The sequence below is a fragment of the Lates calcarifer genome, linkage group LG11, assembly GCF_001640805.2.
Source record: "Lates calcarifer isolate ASB-BC8 linkage group LG11, TLL_Latcal_v3, whole genome shotgun sequence".
NCBI lineage: Eukaryota > Metazoa > Chordata > Actinopteri > Centropomidae > Lates > Lates calcarifer.
This window is the reverse complement of record NC_066843.1, coordinates 10,538,752-10,563,412: the sequence shown is the minus strand read 5'-3', so window position 1 is coordinate 10,563,412 and position 24,661 is coordinate 10,538,752. Positions and strand designations below refer to the sequence as shown.

At 42.7% G+C, this 24,661-nt stretch overlaps 1 protein-coding gene across 1 annotated transcript; it reads left to right on the top strand.

Moving 5' to 3' along the window:
• The first annotated feature begins 947 nt into the window (after nucleotides 1-947).
• LOC108886161 (dynein axonemal assembly factor 5) lies at nucleotides 948-24,599 on the top strand. The gene is made up of 13 exons (XM_018680850.2): nucleotides 948-1,513; nucleotides 2,303-2,487; nucleotides 2,565-2,689; nucleotides 2,908-3,026; nucleotides 5,389-5,621; nucleotides 6,101-6,325; nucleotides 10,597-10,740; nucleotides 12,135-12,303; nucleotides 14,827-14,974; nucleotides 17,906-18,056; nucleotides 19,842-19,998; nucleotides 20,267-20,458; nucleotides 23,922-24,599. Exons 1-13 carry the CDS (start codon nucleotides 976-978, stop codon nucleotides 24,071-24,073), a joined length of 2,538 nt encoding a protein of 845 aa, XP_018536366.1. The 5' UTR covers nucleotides 948-975; the 3' UTR covers nucleotides 24,074-24,599.
• The last annotated feature ends 62 nt before the right edge of the window (nucleotides 24,600-24,661 follow it).

The following is a 24,661-nucleotide window of genomic DNA, read 5'->3' as shown; positions in this document are numbered from 1 at the left end:
GCACTGCTAGGAATACAGTTTTGGTTGGTATGAGTTTATTAATTTTTCATTTTGTTGACTTAAATGTAGTATATTATTTATTTTTAGTCTGGAGACACTAGAATGATCCCATTAACTGTCTACCATCAGTAATTTTTTAAACTACATCCTGTGTCACTAAAACCTAGACATTCTCAGAAAAAAGAATATTAAAGAACATGACCTCAGTCAGTGTCCTCAATTGAAGCTACAGCCCTGACATCAGATATTGGATGAGTGGGAGATTTCTGATATCCCTAAATCCACATTCATCATGGGTATTAGGATATTAGGATGTTTTTGATTCTGAAACTGTGAGTCCTACCTTCAGATAAAACTGGCTTTAATGTCTTAGTCATCATCCAACCTAAACCCACTAATCTAGGCCCTACTTTGATGTCAGTGGACCAGTCAAAACGAATCCCTCCTGATAACATGATAAACTCAAATCTTAATGTCCTAGAAAAGCAGTTGACTGTGTTAATAGATAATGACTTTACTTGTGCAGTGTAAATTCCGTATTAGGGCACATTTTGAGTTGAGTGTGTGACAAGATGTGCATTTGGCTTTAGTCCTGTGTCGGCAGACAATACACTGAGACAAAATGAGCTACTGGCACCTATTAATTTCCTCATTCTTCAGACTCTCATTGCATTGGTGTACACAAGTGATACAGCTGAATGCACACGCATCTTCCTTCTCATATCAATATCAATATCAACCAAAAATAATAAGTGTCAAACCATTTTTTTATACAATCTAATTAACCATATGGTTGATCAAATAAAAAACAAGACATAACAAAGAGAATATAACTAAATTTAGACTTTAAGACAAGAGAGCTCATACAAGCCGTGTTTGTGAATGTGAATAAAGTTTGAGTTTTTGAATCGGAAGCTGCCGTAAAGCAACCCTTTGTTTGTCGTGCAGCTGCTGGTTGCCATAACGACAGTCAAGATGGCAGCGATGGCGGCCGGAGACGAGCATGCTGCCTCAGAAGTTTTGAGAGGACTCGCCCGACATTTAAACTGTCTCAACGAAGACAACAAGGCGACAAGAAAGAGGGCTCTTGAGCAAATCAAGAGGGAGACGGTAGATAAAGGACTTTCCAGTAGCGTCTTACAGGAGGTTTTCTCTGCCCTCCTCAAGCCTCTCCTCAAATGTCTGTCAGACCCGATGGAAAGATGCAGAGAAACTGCAATAGCGGTGATAACAGAATTTATTCGTTGTGTCCCCAAACCGGAGGAGTCGTTGCCTTATCTCATGCCGTGTCTGGCTCAGAGGCTCGGGGAGAAAGAGATACTGGAGCCGGCAGAGGAGCTTCGGTTGTCGGCCGTGGAGATGTTAACGCTGACGGTGGAGACGTGCGGGAAGCATTTAGCGCCTTATCTGAGCGAAATGATCAACATACTGCAGAGAACTATCGTCGACCCTTTCCCAGATGTGAAAAGAGAAAGCTGCAAATGCACTGTGAAATTTGCGAAATGTGTGCCAGGTTGGTGAAGCGCTTTGAGTTGTTGATAACGTCTGTTGCCATGGTTTCGAGGCACGCAGACACTGAGTACCTACAATAAATAAATAATTGAATTTTAGTCACTGTTAGCTGGTCTTCTATTACTTCTTAACGTAAAAATAAGTGGTATCAATTAATTAGTTAATATTTTTTTCAGTTAATTATTTAGTCTGGTGTTTCTTAACCGTTTGAGCTTCTGTGACCTTTAAAACGTGGATCAACAACAGTCACCTTAAAATCCACTGTCAGCAGTTGAAAAGCTCTATATGATCATGTTAGGTCAAACATTTTGTCTAATGTGGATCATTTTTAGATGCCTGAAGAGGTAAAATTATTCAGTAATTCATAAATAAAAGGGAGTCCATCAGATGGACTGAATTACTGTTTTAAGTCTATACATGTTCTGTCGAGTAATCAGTTAACCAACCAATCATTTCAGCATTAAGTGTATACCCTCACATCCCTATTTTTTAATTTGGTTTGCCTGAGATACTTCAGCATGGGGTTCCAGAGCTGAGGTGCTCTGATTAAAAAAGCCTAATTACCCCTAGTAATGCTTTTTGGATAGTGCGGACAGTCAGATAAATTCACAAACTTGCACTTGGATGAATTCTTTATTTCATTCAGATGGTGTCAGAGGACATTGTGAAGTTAACATAACCAAAATCCCAAGATATATCCAGTCTCATATTAAAATACTGATACTGTATAAATGTTTGAATTAGCTCTACAGTAACTGAATTGAAGTGCATTTCACCTCTCTCTCCTCAGAGCACTTTCACATGCAGGCTGAGAGTCTTGTCAAGCCTCTCATGCAGACAATTGCTCATCAGCACTCCCGAGTACGAGTGTCTGTCATCGAAACCACCGGGGCAGTCATTCAGCATGGCACTGGCAAAAACGTGGATGATGTGCTTTCTCACCTGGCGCAGAGACTGTTTGACGACTCACCACAGGTTCAGTTTTTTCTGAATAATCCACCACATGTGTTGGAGTTTTTGCTCTCACTGACTCCTGCTCTCTTGTGGTCCAGGTGAGAAAAGCTATGACGGCAGTTGTTGGCGATTGGCTACTTCACATGAGAGACAGATACTCTTATTTTCACAAACTCATCCCACTCCTGCTGAGCAGCATCAATGATGAGATCCCAGAAATAAGGTAATATACTGGTTACTGTCATACACTCCCCTTTACTTCATAAAATAACATAATATAACACACTACACTAATATATTATACACTGTTCTTAGGTTCAGGTCAGGGAGTTTGATCATCTAAATATGTGTAACAAATGGGAAAAACAGTGCATAATACTGATAACAGCGGCAATGTTGATGATTGGGAAGATGATGTGTGTTTCCGCTCCCCTCCTGCAGACTTCTAGCAACTGATTTATGGAGACAGGTAGGTGCACAGTGGGAGAAGGAGAATGAGGACGACATCAAGGACAAGATGGACTTCCTCCTCACCCCACCTCCCTTCTACCCACCAGGAGGTCAGTCACAGCTGGCAAAGCAGCAGCATCTTCCCCACTCTCTGTGATTTTAAATTTAGATAGGCAAACAGCTAGGTCATTTGATAGAGAGATGAATAGAATCCAAAACTAATGGAATGAATAATGAAGAACTCTGACTATCAGCAGTAGCCCTGTTGCATATCCATTCATATACAGGAGTTCTTCTTATTTTTTATGATCCACATTTACCAAAAGGATAAGAATTATTTATTTGCTGTTTCTTGGCTTATCCTCCCAAGTTATTTGATCTGGCTATCACACTGTAAACTGGGTCAGTTGCAGAGAGAGGTCTCATTAATATACTGTGTGAGTTGCTAGCATCAGTGCAATCAAACTCTATTCCTTGTGCGAGGAGTGGTGAGGGATCAGACAGCTGTGCTATTCAGTTTTCGTTCTTATTTAAACTCAAGGCCCTAGTTGTCTTCATGTTTCTTCAGTAGCACATCAGCCTTGTGCTTTAAAGTCTTAAAAAGTTTCTAATATGTCATACATGGTAAACAGATCCCCATGTCATACATAAATTGTATACAGCTTCTGGCTCCTCAGCATGCTCTATATGAGACATTAAAGAAAAGAAATCCAAACCCAGAAAGTAATCAGCTAAATTCAGTTTGGCAAGCTAACAACAGGCCAGAAAGGGAAATCAGCCAGTATTCTTGAGTAATATATGTTTATCTGAACTTCTCTACTCACCCAAAGAAATTGTGCCCACGTATCATCCCACTTGTGTCTTGTTTAACATGCTAATTACAGTCCACTGAGTCCTTAAGAGAAGAACCACTGTAGTCACTGTAAGGTTTGATAGCTTTTAAAGAGCAAGTTTAAAGCAGACTTGCTTTAAAAAGTAACTTCCAAACCTGAGCAACATACACAAATTCTGCAAAAGGCAGGGGTTATAGTGTTGAGAGGTTACTCCTGCTACCTAAAGCCCTTGTTAGCGTCCCTTGTTACCATTTTTCAACATGAGTGAAGAAAAAACTGTATTCTGAGCCTGGAGAAGACCAGACTGTCTAGACAGATCTGGTGTTTTCCTGGTGAAATAACCTGAGTAGGAAAATCCTTGGGATCCCTCTTAAGCTCAGACTATAAACTCAGACTTTCTTACATCCTGTAAGTTGATCTTTTTTGGCTCTTTGAGTAGAAGGATTAATTTAGGTGAAATCTAAGGTTGGAATGGTGTCTGAATTCCAGTCTTACAACAGAGCTAAATTTCCAGGGGCATGTTCACCTGTTTCTATAATAAAACACCAGATCAGGTAAATAGAAATGTACATTTTAAATGTAAATGTAATCACCTACACCTTGTTGCATTAAATCGTCTCTCTTTATTACAGTTATCCAAGATTATTACATACAGTAAAAAAAATGATGCTTTGTTTGACAGCGTAGTTGTCAGGGCAGGCACTGGCTTGGGAAGATTAGTGTCTGCCTTGGGGCTGGGAATGAGTGTGAACCTGATCATGGTCACCATGGCCTGCCTGTGGGGCCAGGCTAAGTGTGTGTTAGGGGTAGAGTTTTTAGGCCCTGCATTTTGGTTAAAGCTAAAATATGTGTCACACTGCTATACATGTGACAATGTGGATGAATACAGGCTGTGCCTGGGGACAGGAAAGGAAAGGAAAGGAAGAGGCTCTCTCTCCCCTTTTGTTTCTCTCTTTCTTGCCATCATAAATCTGCCGGGCCTCCCGGTGTGAAGAGGTCACTGTCAGACAGTGAGAGACGACCAGAAAGGGGCTTGTTTTGTCTTGTCCTGGTGTGTTTCTGTGATTTATCTCTGTCTTCCTTTAGTCCCCTCTTCCTCTCTCATTAGTGTGCCTTTCAGGAGAGGGATAATAAGGTGGGACAGAGAAAGAAAGAGAGAAAGAGAGAGAGGAGGGGAGAGAGGGATGCAGGATTTGAAATGTAGTTTGAGAATGTGTTTCACTTGCTCTGACAAGTCACTTGTGGGGGAATCTTAATCGTAAAAAGTTATAGGTAGAAAATGTGATGAGTTGGAGCGTAGTCAGCAGACATTTGAAAATCTGTGAATCAGTGATATTTGTTGTTCTGTAACTGCTGTTTCTTAGTGTTCAGATAGTTACTACTATATAGATTACAACCACTCATAAATGATGTAATGCTGCCAGAAAATGTGTTGCATTTTAAGCTTTCATAAAATTTAATGAAAACCATCTCATTTGCTTATCTACTTAGAAGTAGATGAAGCAGAGAGAGAGAGAGAGAGAAAGAGACAGAGCTTTAAAAGTTAAATAAATAACTTATAAGTGTTCTTATAAGAACATCAAAAACTTGACAGTAGAAGACTATGCAAAGTTGAATGTTCTTAATTTTCTTCCCTCAGTGGAACGTCCAGGGCTGGGCTGCAGAGAGTTGGTGATAAGAAACCTGGGAAGGCTTGTGCCAGCCATCACCCACGATGTAACTGACTGGCTGGTGCCCACACGGGTCAGGACCTCTCAGTTACTCTCTGTGCTGCTGCTCCACGCTGAGGACCACAGCACCCAGCATCTGCAGCCTCTCCTGGCCACTCTGTACCGCGCCTGCACCGACTCAGAGAGGGACGTGGTCATCAATGTGGGTTTGAGGAGAGGGTGGGGAGAGTGTGACTTTCAGTTTTAAAAAGTGATGAAAAAGTCAACGTGGTTTTCTGTTAATGTGAACTTAATGTTCTAATAACAGATATGTTTGCACAAGGAATAAATAAGCTCCATTCATCAAACTGGCAGATTGGACGGTCAATTATGGCATTTACTAATTCTTGACGTCTGCACAGACACAATTGTTTTGTGATGTTACCTGACTGGATAATTTCAGGATGCATCTGTTGAGCTTTGAGTCAGCACTTCTAGCAGCACACGAGTTTCTCCCCATCCTCAATTTAGACTGGACCAAGCAGGGCTCAAGGACTTGGGATGCACCTGTTTACATAGGAGAATTGTGTAGATCTTTGATGTTCAGCTGATTAAAAGCGGACTTCCTGTTGTTCCTGTTCCTTTACACTTCCACATGTCTCTCCTCACCCTCTTCCTCTCTCTCCCTTTACCTACATCTAGTGCCTGGCAGCTGCTAAACTGTTGGGGAACTTTGTCCCTCCTGCCGTCTTCCTCAAGCTGCTGCTTGATCATGTGACAACCCCGTACTCTTCCTCCCACCCATGGGCCCCCCTCATGGTTCTGGCTGCAGTGCTGGGTGGCTGCTCCAAACCCCTCCTTAAGCCTCATCTCGAACAGATCGCCAACACACTGGTCCAGCCCGACGTCTGCCAGGAATATCAACAGGTCAGCAGAGGGAAACTTGGGTTTGGTTGTGGTTGACCTGTTTTTAACTTATTTACCCAAGAATGACTGCTCTTTGCCAGTATCTATCTCATTCACACCCAGTACAACCACATCCTTCTACTGTTGTTAACTGAGTAGCTGTAATGGAGTAGTAGCACATCTGAAGTTTAATGTGGAAGGGGGAAAGAGTTGCTGCTTAAAATATTAAAACGTGAAAGTCAGACTTGTTTTGATGACAGGTTTGCCAGGTTTTCTCTGCCCTCATTGGTTGCCATGTCTTGATTTTCTCCCTTGATCTGTGTGCACCAGCTGTTTCTCTTCCAGTCTTGTTAGGTGATCTTGGCAGTGTCATAGAAGGTCATTTTCTCCTCTCTCTGTGTACCTTAGTGCTCTTATTTTTGGCAGTGACAGTGCAGCACTCATACTGTATATTTCTTGCCTAATTTGTCGCGTATGGAAATAGGTTTCGTGATAAGATGCCACATCTCTTAAAAGGGCTTTAGTTGAAGAGTTTTCAAGAGTTTTCAATAGCACTACTGTACACAGTGAGTTCAGTGGGTTCGCTGTTGAGTAATTCTCCAAAATGCCGACCTTGCTTAAGTGACAGTCCGGCCACATGGTGTTTTTCAAATCTAACATTTCAAGTCTATGATCTGCTCACACGAAATGTGTTCTCACAGCGTTGAATGTCTCTTTATTTATTTATTTATTTTTTACATAGTAGAAGAAATGATTAAAAATGCCGTTGGAGTTTCTCTGCAAATAGCCGTGTGCCAGTGGAAAAATCCAATAGAGTTCGGAGCAGACTCTTCCCTGCTTCCTTTCCTCTTGCACCAAATATGTTTCCCTTTCAGAATCAAAATAACAGTTGTCTGGCAGAGAGCTATTTTCTGATCCTGCCGCACTACTGACTCACCTATATCCATGACCCCACCCCCCTCCCAGTGAGGCCAGCAAGAATTTCCTGCCTGGGATAATAATAACAAAAATCAACTAATTTCATGTGACCCCTGCATAGCTGCCCTGACCCCTCTGAGCAGACAAGGCAGTGCATAGTCTTTGTCTTTTTTTATGGCCATGTGTAAGGTCTTGGCACCGGACTGTAGTTCAGCCACACCACTGATAGAATCCCTGAAATTTCAAAGCCTGCCTGGTCAAGGCCGGTGATATATGGTGAGGGAAGCTGACCCCCATCTGTCCTCCCCATGTTGCTATCCAGCGGGGTCAACCAGAGAGAGAACTAACAGGACGGGACAGTCACACGTTGTCGCACAGATGGAGGCAGACCTCTGCTTCCTCTCTGTCTGTTTCTCTGCCTCTGTCATTCTCTCTCTCTCTCATTCTGAGGGCAAAGTATAAAGTGCTGTGATTCAAGAGCTCGCCCAGACACAGCACCTGCAACACTCTTTGACAACAGACAGAGTTCATAGCATGGAGCAGGGCCAGATCACTGTGCAGCTGTAAATAACACCACTGGAGACAGGAGCACCTGCATCCCTCTCCCTCTTTCTCTCTGTGGTGAAATGCTGATCCAGAATATTGCACACTCACTTACCAAACAGCTGTTCAATCCAGTATGTTGGTTAGCAGTCGGATCCTCTGTACTGGTCTGATTTACTTGTATTTGTTAATGGTTTAATTATCTGCACAAACTCAAATAGTGAAGACGTAGAAATAGCAAACTCAGGACCCTTGTTATTATACTTTTTTAAAAGTAAGGCATCTTAACAACTTTAAAAGTATGTGCTTGGATTCAACTTGAAAGAGTTATGTGCCACTTGAACCAGAAGCAGAGAGAAAGAAGTTTAACTTGGACAAAATGAAGGCTGTTAAGAAATGAAATATAAATAATCTTCAAAGTGAGCGGAGGCAGGGGGAGCTGCGAGGCTCTGTGGGGAGTTCGGGGAACAAGCTGAAGATTTGGAAGCTGATATACGACGCTTCTGCACGACTTAACCTCACCGACTCTTTTAAGTCCCTGTTTTCTTTTCTTTATTTCAGTAGAGGAAAAAGACAGCTTACAAAAATAAATGACAGATGCTCGGCAAAAAATAAAAATATCTGTTATAAATTGAGGATGATGTCAAATGCTTGAGGGAAAATGAAAGGCGAGCCAGTGGTTAGAGAAGCCACCGTGTTCTGAGGTACCCTGTGTAGTTTATATGGGGTGTTTGCTCATGAATTGCATATGGGCTTCTTTTTTAAAGGGGTATTCCACAGAGGATTAACAAACCCACACCATCATACACACACCTTACACATCTAAGTGTCACTGTGTTGTGAGTTGCTATAGTGACACAGGCATCACAATATCTGCAGGGCTAGTGTAAACAAGCAAAGATAATGCTGAGGAAGAACAAGAACAGGATAAAGAAGTGCAGTGAATTAGCAGGCATATTTACAGCCAGGCAGTGAACATGCTGTCTTGGTGAAATTCTGTGAAAAGTGCCTGACCTACAGTAGCCTGGGGGAGCAGCTCAGCAGGAGAGTGGGGAGAAAAAGAAGGCTCTGCTTCTTTTCATGGTGTCTTTGCATGGACAAACTTCACAGTGACACAACGGCCAGTATTCTGCTGAATACGCAAACTTACCTTCATACATCAGCATGTCTCATGCATGCCTGCCCCTTGTCATGAATGACAGCTGCCTACTGCTCTCTGCTCTACCAAACGACAGATGTAGAGAGGAGAAGAAAGGCAGGAAAGCAAACTTTACCTTAATGCAAGGGGTCGGCATCGCATCCTCCACCAGTGTTTGTTTCCCTGTTGCCTTAGCAACATCATTAGCCGTGGGGGGTGGGCTCCCCACTGGATAGGAATCTATCGCCTGGTATGGCTCCTTAAAGTGGAGATGTGTGTGTGTGAGTGTGTAATTGACACATCCAGTGGTGGACAGATGCACACACACTGCGTAATGAGGCCCCTGGAGCGTGCCCAGGCCAATGAAACCAGGTGTATCTCATCTGGCTCCAGGTGTCCACCTAGTCATTATACTGCACCACTTTTTCCGCTCTCCCTCTTTCTTTCTCTCTGCCTGCCCTAATGGTTGTTTTCTGCCCATGTACATTACATGTGTCCGTGTGTGTCTGTACTCATGTGTGCGCCTGCCACTGTTTGTTATGTTTTTTCCACGACTGCCTCCCTTGAGCTCCTGCTGTACTTATGTGCCATTGAATAACTTGGTCACAGGCAGGGATTTCCCCCATCAATGCCTGTTTGAACACAATCACACAAGTACGGAATGAACACGCTGTTGTAAGCTTGTGTAAGTATTTTGAGTCTTGTCAGCTGAAGAAATGAAGGCAAGTCGTGGTTGTGCAGTGCTGCATGGAAGTTTAGCCTCAGACTGCCTCAGGAAAATGTGTTTACACACCTAACTAACACCCTGGATTTGAGATGCGTGTAACAAGCTTTTTTCCAGTGTGTGCTCAACACCCTGTTGCAAAATAAAAACATTTGCTCATGTGTCTCACAGACTGAAAGTCCCTTAGCTCCCCTTCCTCCTCACAAATCCTGGCTCTTTTAATGCTCTGAGCATCTTTGCTTGGCTTAACACTTGTTTTTCTTCCAGACTAATGCCAACCTCCGCTGCACAAAAGCAACTCAAATTTGGGAAAAGATAGTGCGCCCCCTAGTGATACAGCTCTAGGTATCTGAGTGGCTGTGCTTTTTGAGCGAGGGAGAATGTGTAAAGATGTGAGTGTACATAGAGAATTTCTTGCTAACCCACTCTAAAGTAACCCCCCCCCAACCAGCCATAATGACAGGCTGCAAGAAAACAGGAAAAGAGGCCGTGATCCCAGTGATGGCATGGAAATTAGCCTGAGCCGCAGGTCTTTGTCTAAACATGAGCTCACCACAACACTGGCTGACAAGTGACGGCAATCTCACACACGCTCATGCTCAGAGATGGAAACAAAGCTCTCACTCTGAGTTATTGTATCTTGTGGATCACTTGCTGCTATTTTTTGTATGAAATAAAAGACAAGTGGTCACTTGGTTACTTGCGCTGATCAGGAAGGTGTTATTTGGTTAAAAAGCAGTATTACCACCTAGAGTTACTGAACAGTAGGTAAAGGAGATAGGAGTGTGTTGTGGAAGAGGGACTGAGAGCAGGGCACAAAAAGGAGATTATGAGCACTGAAGAGCAGTGGGATTCATTGAAAGACATAACTAACATTCAAACCAAATCCTTCTCACAGGTCATCTGCAATAAACCAGACAAAACAATATTATAATAATACTTCTTCCCCCCTCTCTCTCTCTTTCCCAGGTTATGTACTTGGAGCAGTTGTTGGCCTGTGTGGATGTACTGCTGCATCAGTGTGATTCAGACTGTGGGTCAGTTAGCCTTCAGCTTCTGCAGGTGCTGGTCACTGTCCAGGGCCTCTCCACTGATACAAATCTCAGTGAAAAGGTGAGAAAACATAACTTAGCAGTATGAAGATACAGTCCCAGATTCACCCTCTCTGCTGCTCTGTCATCACTTTTTCACCATGGGCAAACCCTGAAATAGCACATTTTTAACCCCTTTTCCCCCTTTAGTTTTCTTTTTTTCCATCCCTTTTTATTAGAAAGGTAAGCTTGTTTTATGAAGCAAGAGAGCTATTTGAGGAATGTAAGCATTTGTACAGGTTCAAAGTGGGCATGGCTAACAGTATAATTACCCACTTAGCCAGGGGAGCTGAAATTGCACCTTTGGAGTGGAACTTTAAATCCAGTCCTGGGTGAAAGGAGGAGGGTGAAAGCTGGAGAAAGAGGAAGACAGACAGAAAAAGAGGAAAAAAAAACAGATAAGGAGACATGAGCTGTGTTTCTTAGCAGGTGTGTGTCATCAGCCCAACCCCATTTGTGGCTCCATAACGCCTCCTCAGGTCACAAAAACAAACTGATATGTAACTAACAGGCTTTCATGTGTGATCAGCCTCTAAATGCAAAGGGACAAACAGGAACAGTGACAAGTGAAGCCAATGGTGTCTGAGACCAGTGTGTCGCCTAACTTCTTGTCGCCGTAGGAGGCTAATGACAGGGAGAGGAGCGGGAAGGAATTGGCACCGCTGCTCACCAGACACCACATGGGCCACCAGTGTGTGCGTGTGTTTACGTCTGTCTGCGTCTGTGTGTATGCTCAGCAGTGTTAGTGAAGAGATGGGAAGGAATGGATTAAGAAAGAGAGGGAGGGTGAGAATGGCCTTGGGCATTCCCGGACGCAGAGGAAAAGTCAAACTTGTTTTCCCAGAAAGGGGGCACATCTTTCCCATCAGTGGACAGCTGAGGGTTGTCTAGTTCTCTTCTGAAGGGGCCAATCTGTGACTCAAACATTGTCTCTGTCCCTGTCCATCCCTGAGGGACTATGAGGGAACTATGAAGTGCCCTAAAGGTCTGTTACCCTGCCCTAATTATTTATCCTTCTATCTCTCATTCCTGCCCTTTCCTCTCAGCCCAGCTTTATTGGTGTGTGTCTGTTCATGTGTGTGTGTCTCTGTCGGTTCCTGTGCCTTTGTGACATACTGTCATCCTGTGTGTCTGTCTGGGTTTTTGTTTCTAAGTGGTTTTATGTGTGAGACCTTGTCATGTCTGCAGTGTTGTTCTTCCCATGGATTCACATGATGGTTTTGCGCCTCCCATGTGAGCGTGACCTGGAGAATTCCTGAAATTACAAGAAAACAGCTGTAACTGTTCAACATAAACGGAATGCTGCCCTGTTATTGCTCATTCTCGTTGACTCTTCATTTAGTCTTTTGCCCACACGATGTTCTCTGTCTTCCTTTCTCTTCGTTGACATAATTTTGTTCCACCTCTCTCCCGCAGGCCTTGGAGAGTGTGCAGTGCTTAAGTAAGGTGCAGGGCCTGGACTCTGTGATGGAGCTCTATAGACAACATATGGGCCAGCTGCTGGACTGGCTGTCTGCCTCTGTCAACACTTGGTCCAGTTACTCCCCACAGCGACTTCAACTGCATATCATAGTCATACAATCAGGTGAGAAGTGAAGCCTGAATGTGTACAAGACATTGCCAAATTATACCGCAGGTGCTGAGGTTTACACGTATAGAGATGCTATAATGGTCAAAGAAATACAGTGAGGTTGGTTGTTAATGCTTACTTGTTAATAATGACAAAAGTCACTGCATCAGTCATCAAACTGAACATGCTCTTTGGCTCCATTTCACCCCAGCATGTTAGTGAGACTATAATCTTTATCATGTTTTATCAACTAGCACTTCATGGTGTGATTGGTAATGCCATTGCCCACAGGTGTCAAAGCAGCAACCTAAACTCTTACACTAAGCTTCAAAAAGTTTATTAAAATAGTTTGAAATTGGTCCAGAAGTGCAATTAAATTTCAAATTTCAGCAACATCAAATCAGCAACAAGTATCCTCCTCATCCATGTTTTCATACAGTTCCACACTGAGGTAAACCATTGAGGTACATAGGCAACAACAGTTGGCCATGTGTGTCAGTGCTGGTTGGAGCAAGTGTCAGCACTACTTGACAGATGTGAGGGCTGTCAAATGTTAAAGGTTAAATTCTGTATGATTTATTGCTCAGTGTACTGATGGATGTGTGCTGTTCCACCGCGTTGTCCAAAATGGATGCCCATCAATGACCCTCACTCAGAAGCATGGTGGAAAAAGGTTTCATTATTTTTCACTACCCAAGCAGAGACAGTCATGGTCAAATGCACCCACACAGAAAGAAAGGGCTGTCATTAGCACCAGTTGGCTTACTGACTTTTGTAAATCCCTGTCTTTTCCTCTGTTTGTCAGTCAGTCAGTGTGTCTCAGACTTGTCTAAAGAGGCTAGTCTGTGTTTGGGTGTGTGTGGTGCAGTGGGTTAAAAAGCTGTGACCCTGTCTTTGGTGCTGAGACTTCACTTTACCTCCCCCTATACCATATAATCCTCCATCATCAGCACCTCCCTGTGCCACACTTTCATCTCCATCTCTTCCTCCCTCCCTCCCTCTCTTTCTATTTGACTGGGCAGCTGGGTACCCCTCTAATCCTCACACACACTCACATACACACACACATGCACTCCCACGGCTAACTGACCAGTCCATTCTAAGTCCACTCAGTGATCCCCATGCAGGTCACTACATCAAACAGCACCACAGCCGCCTGCTCTTGACCTTCCCCTGGATCAAGGCCACTTTGAAGCTCAGCGTGTGTGTCAGCATGTGTGTATGTGTGTTTTATTTGCGTGTGTTGAATGCTGCTCTAAGCCTCCCTAGATATTATTCTTGCAGATGTGATCTTTGGTCTATTAACACAACCCAAGGACTTTATTATTGGCAGCAAAACAAACAGCGTGTGGCCGTTGTTTTTGATGTGCACATGATTCAGGGAAGTCGGCCCTCTGCCGAACAATTGACGGTAGTTAATATGACAACTGAGAATTGGTCATTTTGCTTGCTCATCAGCTTTTCACACACTCCATCTGTGTTTGTTTGAGACAGGAATAATTATTGCCCTCTCACATCCTCCCCACAGTCTTTTGTTCTATAGCTGGTGTGAAAATGTCTGATCTTCCACTCTCTCTATTGTAGGTCTTAGTGCCTTGCTCAAGAACAGGATACATGTTGACAGTCTTTCTAAGCAGCTATGAAAATTGTGTTGGTCTGTAGTGAAATATTCTCTTGCTGCCTTGTCATAGCCGTAGAGACTGTGAGACGACCTGCAGACGTCTTCTCTAACACCACTGATTAAGTGACACACCCTTTGATTCACACATTCCCACTTGATGAAGTAGGTCTCCCTTTCCCTCTCTCTCTCTCTCTCTGTTTTCCCATATCTCTTTATGACGCTGGCCACCACCCTCGGGCAGTTGCAGGATTTCCTCCGTCTCCTCTCATGTCTGTACAATTGAGTCCAAACAGGGCATGGACACTTATCGCTCCTTACGCACACAGACAGATTACTATATATAGCTCTGTAAACATGCAGTCAGACTGTTGGTGGGTGTGTGTGTGGGCATCAGTGTAACTGGGAATACTTGCACCGTGAGTTTCTCATTTTCCTGTAATAGACACTTGTATAGAAATGTGCAGTCACACAAAGACTTTTTTATGTCTCATTTCCTCATAGCTCTGTGTCACTGTCTCACCAGTCCATTGAGGTCTCAATAACACAAGCCCTCACAAAAAAGGTCTTTAGTTTGTATGTATGGCTCTTTTTCTTGTCTGCCATTTGAGTGTTGATTCCAACAAAGAAAGAAATTAAGAGGTTAAAAAAAAGCCACAATGAAAAATGTCTTCTCTCTGAAAAAGAGAGAAAGTTTTAAGGACAAGTTTATTGTTGAAAATGAGTGGTTACAGATTCACTTCAACTCAACTGACTTTTGATTTCAGCAGGGAGACTATACTTAAGAGGCCTTAATATAGAGAATCCAGTTTCAATTTCTTAAAAAGTGACACAGATCCAAAGCTGCTTTGTGGAGCTGGTAACTCAATTATCACGACAGTATTAACAAAAACGTGTGTGTGCTTGTGTATCTGATACAGGTCCGGTGATAGGGGAGTTTGTGAGCCAATTGATGCCCCTGTTCCGGAGCTGCCTCCAACCAGACAAAGACCCAGAGATGAGACTGAGCATCTTCACAATGCTTGCCAAGTTGCTACTGAATGCAGCAAACACACTGGATTCCCAAAGGTGAGAGGAGACATTCACATAGAATTTATTAAACAAATTTTGAACTGAAATGTTTCTTTAGTACGTTAATGAGAAGCTCTCGCATGTTGCATGGCCAAAGACACACACAACATGCTGGATTGCAAGCTGATTTTCCACCTCTTCATCACAGTATGATGTTACACTCTGGTTGTTTGGGTCTGTCTAGTCTGAGTTTTCCAAGTCACAGTTTGTGATTTTCAGACCTTTAGTTCACATTAACCTGCAAATTAGTGCCGCATCCACAAGAGACCATAATTAGAAATACACACAATGGTGTATTTCCATGAAGCCATTACAGTATAACCCTCAGTTTCTTTTGGGCCTGTGGTTTATTCAGCTAGTCATGTAGTTGATGATAGGGTCATATCCAGGCGTGATTCAGTTAATGGTAGTCCAGAAATTACTTTAAGGAGTCATAGACTGTCCCACTAGACTTAAAATAGTCTCTTAGGGAGTATCATATAAACAAAGTCAAATTAATTATTTCCCGGCATGCCTGAAGAACACGACACATGCTGTCTGAATCTCTTGTCAGTCATTTGAATGATTATCAACTGGTAAAGGAGGTAGGATAAGGAGGGATGTTTGACACCCAGAGAGGAGCTCCTGTTTGTGGGTTCTTCCTCTCTGGGGTCTCCACCCCCCACCCTCACCTCACCCTCCAGGGTCCCCTCCGAGTCCTCAGCTGTGCAGCCTTCAGCCTGGACTCAGAGCTCTAATCTGAGGGAATGCATTAAGCCTGAGGCCCATCCTGGGTCCCAGTGATCACGGCAGCTGCTCCTGTCAATCAGAAAGACAAACCTTGTCCATGGGGTTGCCATAGAGACATCTGTGTTGCGTGTCACTAACCCTAACCCTACAGCCGAAAGGTCTTTACGGGTTGGTAGGTGTTTCCACTGGATAATACGAGGGATAAACTGCTAATCTTTGTATAGGAAGATGTTGAAAGTGCCTTTGGCTTGAACCCGGCAACAGTGTAAATAATACAAGACAAAATAATGTCCTTGTCAGTGAAATATGTTGTATAAACTACAGGAAATGTTCTTAAGCCAAAACATTCTGCCACCTTTGCCAAAAACGTGGAAATTGGAACATTGCTTTCATCAGATTATTTTATCCATAAATGTACATATTAGACAAAAGAGGCCTCTGTCTCTTTCCTCACTCACAGTGTGGCCACCTGTGCCGTTAACTGCGTCTCTCATTCCTGAGCTGTATCTCTGGTAATCACAGAACCATCAGGAGACAGAAATCATGTTACATCTTCAAAAGGTTTCATACAAATGCTTTACTTACACTCTGTGGGGCTGTGCGGTCTGCCATAATATTTCCATTCATACTCATCTCATCCTTCCATTCATGATTTATGTTCTGTGCAGCAGATTGTAGCCCACACACACACACGCTATATGTCATCAAGAGGACAATGATAGTCATAGAGAAAACCTCTTCTCTTTGTTCTACAACCAAAATGACATAATGACAGCTCCGCTACAGGACAAGCAGAAAGAGAAAGTATGTTTGTGTGCATGTTAGTGCCTTTCATCCTCACACACACACACACACACACACATAATGTTTTTTGTTTCATGTGGATTTGTGCGCTGTGATTAAAAAGCTGGATGTGAAATTTAAGTAGAAGGTGTTGTGTGAGAAAGGAAAGTTTATACTTTTTTTCGCCTGATGTGGCAGGCTAAACTCATGTGCCACTTACAAGTGAGAGTATGTTTTTTAATGCATCTGTGAACGGCAGAAGGCATCCATCTTTAGTCTTAATTTCATCTTTCAGGACATAAAACAAAAAAGAAAAACTGCTGCTCAGGATTAGATCATGGAACGAGAAGAAATGAAGCAGATCCATTCTTAAAAATCAGTTTTAATAAAATAAAAGCAGTGAACTCTATCCCAGTATTATACAATACATGAGACTGAAACTTTAATAACTAATTTAATTTGAGTCAGTCATTTGGACAACAGAAATTTGTAGAGCAGGTACATGATAATCATCATAAAATGATTTTGCTGAAATATGATCATTGATATTACTGAATTATTGCCCAGTCCCACTTGATGATATACTCAGTCGCATGTTAAGACATAGATTTTCTGCTGTGTGTGAGAGAGAGAGAGCTGTTTGCTCTGCAGCTGCTTTGTGAGCATTACAGAGGCACAGACAGCTCCACTGTGTAAAGACCCATGAGATGTACAGTCAAAATTCCCTGGCACTTTGTGTGTGTTAGTGCGTGTGAACAGACATCCAAGTGAAAGGTAAAATCCTAGTCTTCTTTCCCTTGGACATCATCCCTCTAATGTGGAAATATGTCTTTCCATCCTCTGGCGTCATTCGTGATGAGCTTTCAACACCTGTCAGGATGAAGACGCTGAACTAACACAGCAGCACAGACTGAGGGTTGTATTTGTGACGCAGGGTCTCCCCCTGCTGGCACTGAAACATCACAGCACACTTTATCAAATACAGCGCACGACAAGTTTATTGTGTCACCAGCTGAACAGTCAGAGGCTGGCAGCTACAGGAGCTTGTGGAGCTGGTTTGGAGAAGAGACCAGAGCTGACTCTGGTATTGTGTGAGAGGATGTCAGAGGGCTTAAGCCAGCATGGAAAAGAGAGGGAGAAGGGAAAGGAGGACACCCAGATGTCCTCCCCTCCTGCTTTTCCTCCACTGCCCACCCCACCCCACCCCATCTGCCTTAGAAAGAGTGTGGGAAAATGACTGCAGTATGGGCACTGTGCTGCAGATGCTTATGAATAAAGTCACGTTGCATTCCCAACAGCCATCATCATTCCCTTATCTTCAAAGTGGCTTGCTAGTTGCCACATGAAGCAATAAAAATGCATTTCTCTGCTCCTGTTGTGTCTCCATATTTTTCACTTATATGTGCATTCTTCCAGGCATTTCCACGAAGAGTCCGAGAAGTTCCTGTGTGACGTCCTGCTTCCTAACCTGGTGTGGCATGCAGGTCGCATTGCTGCTGCTGTCCGCACCTCAGCCCTCAGCTGTCTGTTGGCCCTGCTGCATGGAGGGGCCATCACACCTGGCCAGGTAAATAGACATACACCACATAGGCACACCAACTCTGCAGAGATGATATCTACAAATACATCTGCACACACAAAGGCACATTGGTTACATCTATTTCCACCTGTGCAAAGGGACTCATAAGCATTGGAAGCAAACACCGGATGTGAATCTCCTCCAGTAGTACGTACTCCTGATCTCTACTCTGCAGAAACACTTTTTATTGACTCAGCTGTAAAGGAAAAGATGTGGTAGTGCATTCTTCTAATCCATCAGGAGTTAACATTTATTTCAAATTCTCTGTTTTATCAATTTCACAACAAAATAGACAGCCCCGCTTGGCCATTTAGGAAAATATATCATCCGCCATCTTTCTCTCCTTGGCTGAAAGAGTTGGCCACAGCAGGTAGCAGGTGTACGTGGGGGCAAGCGGGTTCACATACCTTTGTCCCTGAAGAACAATGCTTCCAATGTTCTGGGCCCTTGTTATATGTAGGAACTATCACCGGGACATGCCCTTGCACCTGCCTGTCAGAGCATGTGCCCAGTTACAGTATGTGTGTTCAAGCACACACACACACACACACACATCTGGCTGTGTTTGCCCTCGCGTGCACTGAGTGACCAGTTGAAACTGGCTCACACACCTCCTCTATTCACACGTCTTTAACTACAAGGCAAAGCAAACAGCTGGGGGACAATGTGAGCTTGGCTGTGGGTGTGTGGGTGTGGGTGTAGGTGTCCGATCAAACTTTTACTATCAAATGGCACCCAAATGTCCTCACAAGAGTAGAAAATCTGGACAAGTGGTGACTAAATAAGACTGTGTTAGCCCCAGCTTTTGGGTTAGAAATTGGGTTACAGCTGAGATGAAATAAACAACATGTCCTGACGGGTGTAACAACAGAGGGTTATGTGTGTATTTCCATGGGCAAATCAAACAGCCTTTCATTTAGAGGGACATTGTTTCCTCACTACTCCCTGTGAAAACAATTAGCGGCTCTAGTTACACTTGGCATCCTCACATTGTCACTGATGTAATGCCGGATCACTTCTTTGCCAAATTTTCCTCCTCTTTCTGTCTCCTTCCCCACCTCTCCCTTCGCTCCTTTTTTTTTTTTTTACTGTTTCGCCTGCATGGTTTTGATAGCAAACAGACGGGGTGACAGAGGTTTTAGCCATCACCTCTTGGCCTGCGGCTCATGGTGCTCAGCCTCACCTTGTTTGTCCATTTCCTCTGTTTCTCATCTGCTGGTGTGATGAACACATTGGTCTTCACTGGACTTCTGAAGATGGGCTCCTTGCCCATGTGTCTGTACAAACTGATCCAGACCTGATATGAATCTGCCATGCTTCAGGTGAAATTGCAGTTGGGTAAAAAAAAAAAAGTCAACACAAATAATTGAAGAAAAGTGTATAAACTGTTCTTAATGCTTGTGTTGTCACTCTCACTAACCAGCCTTGTCTTACCTGGTTCTCACTGTTGATGATTGAGGTTTGTAAATGAACTGGAAGCACACATATTAGAGAGGGTTTTGGAAATGAAAGTAAGTGGTCCTGACAATGCAGCCTCAAAGCAGCCACTCCAGTAAGTTGCAAGTTCCTAACCTCTAATAGCAGAAATCTACATGAGAAAATAACAAAATTTATTACACAAAAACACGTTTTTTTTAATATTATTCTTAAACTAGAGACCAGATTTCTCCTTTCATGATGAATTGTATTCAACAGGTGGGCAGACTTTGATCTAGTTCTAGATCTAGATCTATTTAACGTTCAAAAGCTGAGTATGCGTGTCTCTGTGTGCAGCTGCTGTGTCTGGAGGAGAAGCTGCGTCCCAAGGTGCTGTCGGCCCTGGAGGAAGACTCTCAGATGAGCAGACTGTTGGCTTGTCGCTCTATAGCTACCATTCTCAGACTCATAGGAACCAGTCTGCACCCTGAGTCCCTCAACAAGATCTACCCCGGTAACTGACAAATGCACACACACAGAGAAATGAATGCACTACATTCTGTCAATTCTTCTCAATACAATCACGTCATGGTTTTAGTTTCAATTAACACATGAGCTCTGCTCTCATTCAAGATTAATTCTTTATCTCACATACGCAAAGTGTGGTAATAGAAAACAGATCCTTAAATTAGTAAAACGTATAAACATGATAATAATGAGAATAGTTTTATTTTGTAATCCTGTGCATGTATTTCTTGTGTGTGGGTGTTTTACCACCACAGAGCTGCTAAAACGTCTGGACGACAGCAGCGAGGAGGTGCGTGGCGTAGCCCTGCAGGCCCTGGGGTTGTGGCTGTCCAGCCTGACCAAAGACTACAACCCTGCGCTCTGCGCTCCTCATCTGCAGCTCCTCTTCCAGCAGCTCCTTCTGCACCTGGATGACCCCGATGCCTCGGTGCAGGACCAAGTGCTCGGTGAGAGTGGGTGGGGTGTTTGAACCAGCAACTTTAGAGATGAGGATAGAAAGCCGATAGCTAGTGCGATAGTGAGAGAAGATGTGAAGTTGACAAATATATTACTGTTTAAAGCTATACTCCACATGGAATGTACCAAAGAGTTTCCCTCAACTCTTTCAGACTCCCCACAAGTAATCATAACTTGTTGGCCTTAAATGAATTGTTGACAGTCCTTGGTACCACTTAGTGATAAGAATGAGAAAGGATTGTGAATTTAACATAATGTGAAACATTCTCATTCACTATCTGACTTGAAATTATGTGATATGATCTTATGATGTTGATAATCTGATAACTATATTTAGGTGATGCAGATAACAGTGATGGCAGTGATGATAGCAGAGTTTAGATGTGATGATCTGCAGACCTGGTATGTCTGAAACGCTCGGGACTAGATTATTGTACTGGCACACAGCCAACAGATTCCCCATCTCCTTTATTTCAAAAGCTCTCAGTTATCCCTCCTTTCCACGCAATTCATCACCAAGAGTAAGTCCTTTCAGGGCCAGGCTGGAGGTGGCCCTCAAGAGTGAAACACAAGATCCAGATAAGGATAAGCACCCACCTGAGAGAGACATTTCATGGTTTAATACTTTTGCCATAATGTCTCCCATATGTCCTCCAATACACCTGGGGTAGACTGGTTTGTCCGCCTCTCCATCCAGGACAACCGCCTGCCCAACTCCCACGACGGTCCTGACTAATGACAACCACATGGAGACCCCTCCTGCTCCCACTTTTTCACATCTGTCCTCACGCCCATCCCGCCTAATCCCTCTGTCTTTTATCTGTCTATGTCTCTTCCTCCTCTCATACCCAGTGTTGTCTGTGACGGCCCGTGGTGTCACGGCTGTGTTTTATTCATGTATCAGTGGAAAATTTGAGCGCCTTCTCCTGAAGTGCGTAACCGAGACTTGGCTCCTCTGGACTTTCACTTTCTCCCACTCTCATGGATGTTAGCTGTCATTACTTCTGACAAGACACAGGTGAGCGCTGGTGCCTTAGCCAGCGATGAGAGGCCTCACTAGTGGATCTCTCATTTTCATACGGCGAGTCAGACAAAAAAAAAAGAGAGAAGGCATTCACGCACTCACCAGATGCAGCAATAGCTTCCATACCATGAATTCTAGCTTCGCCAGACAGCTTTTGAAAGACTTCCAAGGACGATAAGCATTTTTGTTATTGCCATTGGTTATCAAGTGTCTGTAACCTTGACTGCAGAAGGTAGAATAATACATGTAAATCAACTTTATGAACCAGCTTTCCACATTCTGTACTTAAAGTTGAGTGATTTTGTGTCGTGTCTGTGCATGTGTATTTTAAGGATTCTCTTTGAAAAACTATACTGTAATACAGTATGTTAAACTTTGAACATGAAAGGAACCATTTTGGAGAATTTCTACACTAAATACACTGCAGTGATTTCTCTTTAAGTGACACTCTCGCAATTAGTTACGCACCCAAGCTGATACTGGTTAAAGGATAAGTCTGGCATTACTTTATATTTTTCTTTTTGTCAACAAATCCCATGAAAAGCCCAAAAGCAACACTGAATTGACAGTGCTAACAGTTCTTGTCTGTGTAGCCAAAGCCTGTTATAGCTTACTCCTCTATAACTTATAACTATTATTAAAAACACACCACAGAGTGGTATATATAATTTTATGTTATGTTTATGTTTAAGTTGAACAGTTATAACCATCAAAACTGATGATCTAAGTTTGTATTGTTAAAGAGTAATGAATAGAATTGATACTTCTTCATCTAAATCTCTGATATCAAGTCTGAAAATGTTGGTTAAGCATCAAAAATGACAGAAAGGAATTATTAGAGAGCGTGTCAGCACATCAGGCAAACACAGTGTAAAGATACAAATATGAGCCATTGTGTGTAGAGCCCAGTTTTTCAAACTGTGATCCCCATGACGTACAGTAGACTGGTAGACAGCTTGGAGTCTCTTTATGAAATGAGATGACCTCACATCTTGCTGACTGATTGTCTGTATCTGACAGCACCCATAACCGCCTGCGCCACAAATGTGGAAGCATTCCTCATGGCTCTGTTTGAAGCACTCTTTTTTTTCCTCCCCGCTCTCTTTCTTCTTCATCTCTTTCTCTTTGTTCCTCTAATAGTTGATCCCATTCTTATGCTTCTTGGATTTCAAACGCATATCTGTGAAGTGGCTTGATGCATACAGCATGTCCTGACAGTGTGACGGACAGCACCACCACCACCACCCTCTCACCCCTCCTTCTGTCACTCCCTCAGTCCTCCACCCTGATAATCCCACCATCCTGGCAGCACAGCCGCTACCTGCTCAATCACACAGAATGTTGGCACGGGTATAACTCACTTCTCACAAGTCGTCATTGTTCTCCTTTAATTCATAGTCCCACCTTCCTCTCCTCCATCCCAGCTGAGTACAGTATACACAAAAGCTAAAAATCCCCTCCATCTCCTTGAAGAACAAAGGTTGGTATCAGATGATGAGTTTACATGAGCTAACTCATCCAGAGTGACGGCATGTCACCACTGGAACAGCACTTTTTCATTGTGGTTTCCGAAGCATTTATCCATTGACAGCAAGTCATGTAATTCTATATACCTCTGCAGACGGTGTGGGAATGATGGGAAGAAAAGGTCTGAAAAGAGAATTATCGCCTCCCAGTGGAAGAAAAGGGCATTAGCATGTTTGGGTTGCAGTGTAGATTTACTGTAGTTCATCACTGCCATCTGCTGGTGTCCTGATTTCTGTTTGACTTAGTAAAGAAAACATCCAATCAGTATCTGACTTTACCCCAGATTAGAAACTAAGTAATTTAATATTGACAGTATAGTTTGTTTGTTTTTTAACCTGCTGTCAGTCCTCCTCAGTGGAGGAATATGATTAGAATTACATTTACTCCAGTACTGAAAATAAGTTGAGCACAAATACTGAAGAAAGATATTGTATTTTACTCCATTACATGTATTTGACAATTATAATTACTGGCTATTTTTCAGATTCAGGTTTTGGATCCCAAAATGTTTATAAAATCTGCTTGGTTGTTATAGATTAAACTACTAAACAGTGTTTACAGTAGTTAATAGTAGCTTTCACCTCTTCCAGCAACATCACAGAAAAGCTGCTTTCACAATAATCCATCGGTAATAATAATCCATTACTGAAAAATACAAATAATGTAACACTGAAAGTGCCTGTTCTGCTACATAATGATCACTTTTACTTTTGATACTTTAACTGTTTTTGTTGTTTTTAATGCAGGACTTTGATTTGTGGGTTTGTGTGTTTTTATATATTAGTATCACTTTTAAATCTTCCCCTGAATATTCCCTTTATTTGACTGTGTCCGCTTCCAACTCATGGTACCCCTGAGTACTGACTCCTATCTGTTTTTTTTTTCTGTCTGTGTGTTTTCAGAGATCCTGAAGAAAAGTAGCTCGATCCACCCGGCGCTTCTGAGGAGGGAAGTGGAGGCTGTGAGAGACAAACAGCGGACCCCTCTCCACTGCGACGAGCTGCTCCAACACATCAGCTCACTGCCTACAGAGACTACAGACTGTCCCGAGTGACATGAAGCACGTACAAAACAAATACAGACTGAAGTTTTGTGCCTTTATTCAGACAACATTCATTTTTTTTGTGAATGAGAGTTGTTCACCCAAAAATGAAATTCAGTCAACATTTACCTGCTGGCCTTAAATTCAGGGGAGTTTTTACTCAGTATGTCCTTTAGTGCAGAAAGCCTCCTTTACCGTTTGTTCAAGAACGTTCTTCTGCATCCCTTTCATTTCATTACTTTGGTTCTGATGTTTGGTTTTAATGAAGACAAATTTATAATTGTTTCACTGTGGTTGTATTTGAATATTTTAGTATTTACTTATTTTAACCCTCACAAGATCTTTTAATGCATTCCTGTACTCACATTTTCAACATCCCAGCCTCCAGATGGTGCTGAGTCTGAGATAAGCTGGGTCATGTGATTGTGTCCTCAAAATAATAATAATAAATTTTTTTCATATATTGTTGAAAATCCTTAAATATTGAGATGCGTTAATGCAAATCTCTTAAAAATAAATCTGAATGTTTTAAACTACATTTGAATGCTATGGAAATATTCATAGGAAGATGTAAAAATTGTGACAAATGCCAAAACAACA

Bases quoted from the DNA above. Each gene is read 5' to 3' on its own strand.
- LOC108886161 (XM_018680850.2), top strand. From the start codon at position 976: ATGGCAGCGATGGCGGCCGGAGACGAGCATGCTGCCTCAGAAGTTTTG. The intron at 2,690-2,907 runs GTAATATACTGG...CCCCTCCTGCAG, and splicing joins GATGAGATCCCAGAAATAAG to ACTTCTAGCAACTGATTTAT. The intron at 6,326-10,596 runs GTCAGCAGAGGG...TCTCTTTCCCAG, and splicing joins TCTGCCAGGAATATCAACAG to GTTATGTACTTGGAGCAGTT.